We start from the raw sequence: 2,500 nt of genomic DNA, 5'->3' as shown, positions 1-2,500 counted from the left end.
GCATTCAGATTACTCTTGAAAAGCATTAGCAACTAAGTAAATAAATATATATACACAGATAAGACAATAAATAGATCGATGAAATATTGAATAGATAAATGACTAAATTAGACGAGATCCTCTGAAACCATAATTGAAACTCTTACAAATATGTCATTGAGTTTCTCGACGGCGTTCGCTTGCGCCAGAGAGGCGAAATGGGGAGGCACGAGAAGCAGCATATAATTTGTTTCTTTTCAGCGTCGTAATCTTCTCAAGCTAAATTGTCATCATTTTAAATTATATTCCTTTCTATTCCTTTTGAAGGTTGCAGAGAATAGAATATAATGCTTTTTCTTTTTAATTATGTTGTATAATGTATTTTCTACAAATCACAGCAAGCCAAAATTAATTATACAGCAGGTAAGCGTTAGATGTGGCATATTATGCTAATATAGCAAGTGCAGCTCATTTGGCTTTCGTTCTGCATGATCACGCTCTCTGTCTGTCTGTTTGTCTGTCTCTCCGTCTCTGTCTCACATACACACACTTCTCTATTCCCGCTCTTCCTTCTCTTTTTCCCTCTCCTTCTCCTCCTTCTCTACCCTTTCTTCCTCCTAGTTTCCTCCTCCCTCTTTCATTCCGATCCTTCCTCCTCCTCTCCATTACCCTCACTCTTTCTCTCATTTTTCCTCTTCCCTCTTTCTCTCATCCTTTCTCTCCCCTTTGACTCCTATCGATAGAACTATTGCCCATCAAAGAACACCTGCTCTGAGGTATTGACCAATATCAATTAAAGCTATTAAACTCCCCTTCGCAGCTCTTGGCACCTATCATAAAACGGTGCCACAGCCCAGTGCCACCGGCATTGTGTCTAGGTCACAGTGCAATATACTGAACACTGAAAACCTTTCTGCTGCATATATTATGATGTCACTGCTCTTATGGCTTCCGTCAGTATTATTTTTCTATTCTCTCTCCCTCTCTGGTCGATTCTGTTTGCGTCTATTTTTCTCTCACTCTGCCTCTCTTCTGGGTTGTCTGTTTCTCACTATCTTTCTATCTCTCTCTTTGTATGTCTGTTTATGTCTCCCCGTCCCCCCTTCTCTTTCTCTCTCTTTCTCTCATTCACTGTCTGTATCTCTCTCTCTCTCTCTCATTCATTGTCTGTCTCTCTCTCTCTCTCTCTCTCTCTCTCTCTCATTCACTGTCTGTATCTCTCTCTCTCTCTCTCTCTCTTTGATTCACTGTCTGTGAATGTCTCTCTCTGTCTCTCTCTCTCTCTTACCTCTCCTTCTTCCTCTCGTTCTGCGTCTATGCCTCCTCCCTCCCCTTTCTCTTTCTCTCTTTCGTTCTCATTCTCTCTGTCTATCTGACTGTATGTCTCCCTCCCTCCTCTCTCTCTTTCTTTCTTTCTCTACGTGTGTGTCTGTCACATACACTTTTTTCCCTTTCTTTGTCGTCTGCCTTCCCTCTCCCTCCCCTCCCTCCCTCTCCTCCTCTTCCTTTGTTGCAGCAAATTTCGGCTTCCTGCCATTGAGAGGGAACATGTTCAATTCCATTTCTATTTTTCATATTTTTACTTTTTATTTTGTTTCCTTTTTATTTTTATTTTCGTATATTTTTTTCCATTTTCATTTTAGCTTTTGCTGTGCTTTCTGCCTTTCATTTCCGGGTATGTCAATCCGGCTTAAAGACGTAAATAGATTTTTTTTATAGCTAATAACTGAGAATTAGTTAAATAGGAGTGTTCTAGGATGGAAGGAAGGGAAGGTGAAATGAAGGAATAAAAATTCAAATGAAAATTATTTAAAAAATGGAAAATGCGTCTTTATAATCAAATGCGTTATACAAGTTTCGGTATTTAAAAAAATGTATTTTTTCCTATCTCTCACCTTGTCGCATATTTCAGGATTTTCGCATTTTTAGACTATGTTCTATACTTGTCTTCAGTGCACAGAAGGTAACTTTGTGCTTTGCTTATTCTAATTTTCAGCTTCGCATTCATTCAGAATTAAAATAATTTTTCATATAATTTCTCAGACCTAACTTCAAACTCTGTCGCCCTTCCTTTCTCTCTTCCGCTCCCACCGTCTTTCGTTCCATTTTTTTTCTTTTTGTCACTCCTTCTTTCTTATCTCTCTCGTTATTTTTACTCTCTTTCCCCCCCTCCCTCCTACCCTCACTCTCCCACTCCCTCTCCCTCTCTCACCCTCCCACTCCCTCTCCTTCCCTCCCCCTCCCACACCTTCTCCTTCCCTCACCCTCCCACTCCCTCTCCTTCCCTCACCCTCCCACTCCCACTCCCTCTCTCACCCTCCCACTCCCCCTCCCTCCTACCCCCCCTCCCTTAAACCCATCACCCTTCCCTCCTACTCTCCCATTCCCTCTCCCACTCCCTCTCCCTCTCTCACCCTCCCTCTTACCCCCCCTCCCTTAAACCCATCTCCCTTCCCTCCACGCCCTCCTTTCCCACCGACTCGCCCTCCAGCTGGAGTCGAGACAACCCCTGGCTCACGTC

General features: G+C 42.5%; 1 protein-coding gene across 1 annotated transcript in view; it reads left to right on the top strand.

Annotated features, from left to right (window-relative positions):
• The window catches only part of LOC138867469 (uncharacterized), a 40,169-nt gene that overhangs the window by 3,142 nt on the left and 34,527 nt on the right, over positions 1-2,500 (top strand). The window contains exons 3-5 of the mRNA XM_070143305.1: positions 378-402; positions 800-932; positions 1,933-1,942. Coding sequence (XP_069999406.1) covers positions 378-402; positions 800-932; positions 1,933-1,942 — 168 coding nt within the window. The remainder of the gene's footprint in view (positions 1-377; positions 403-799; positions 933-1,932; positions 1,943-2,500) is intronic.

The sequence above is a fragment of the Penaeus vannamei genome, chromosome 30, assembly GCF_042767895.1.
Source record: "Penaeus vannamei isolate JL-2024 chromosome 30, ASM4276789v1, whole genome shotgun sequence".
Taxonomy (NCBI): Eukaryota; Metazoa; Arthropoda; class Malacostraca; order Decapoda; family Penaeidae; genus Penaeus; species Penaeus vannamei.
Note: the sequence above shows the minus strand (reverse complement) of the source record. Positions and strands in the feature narration are given on the sequence as shown.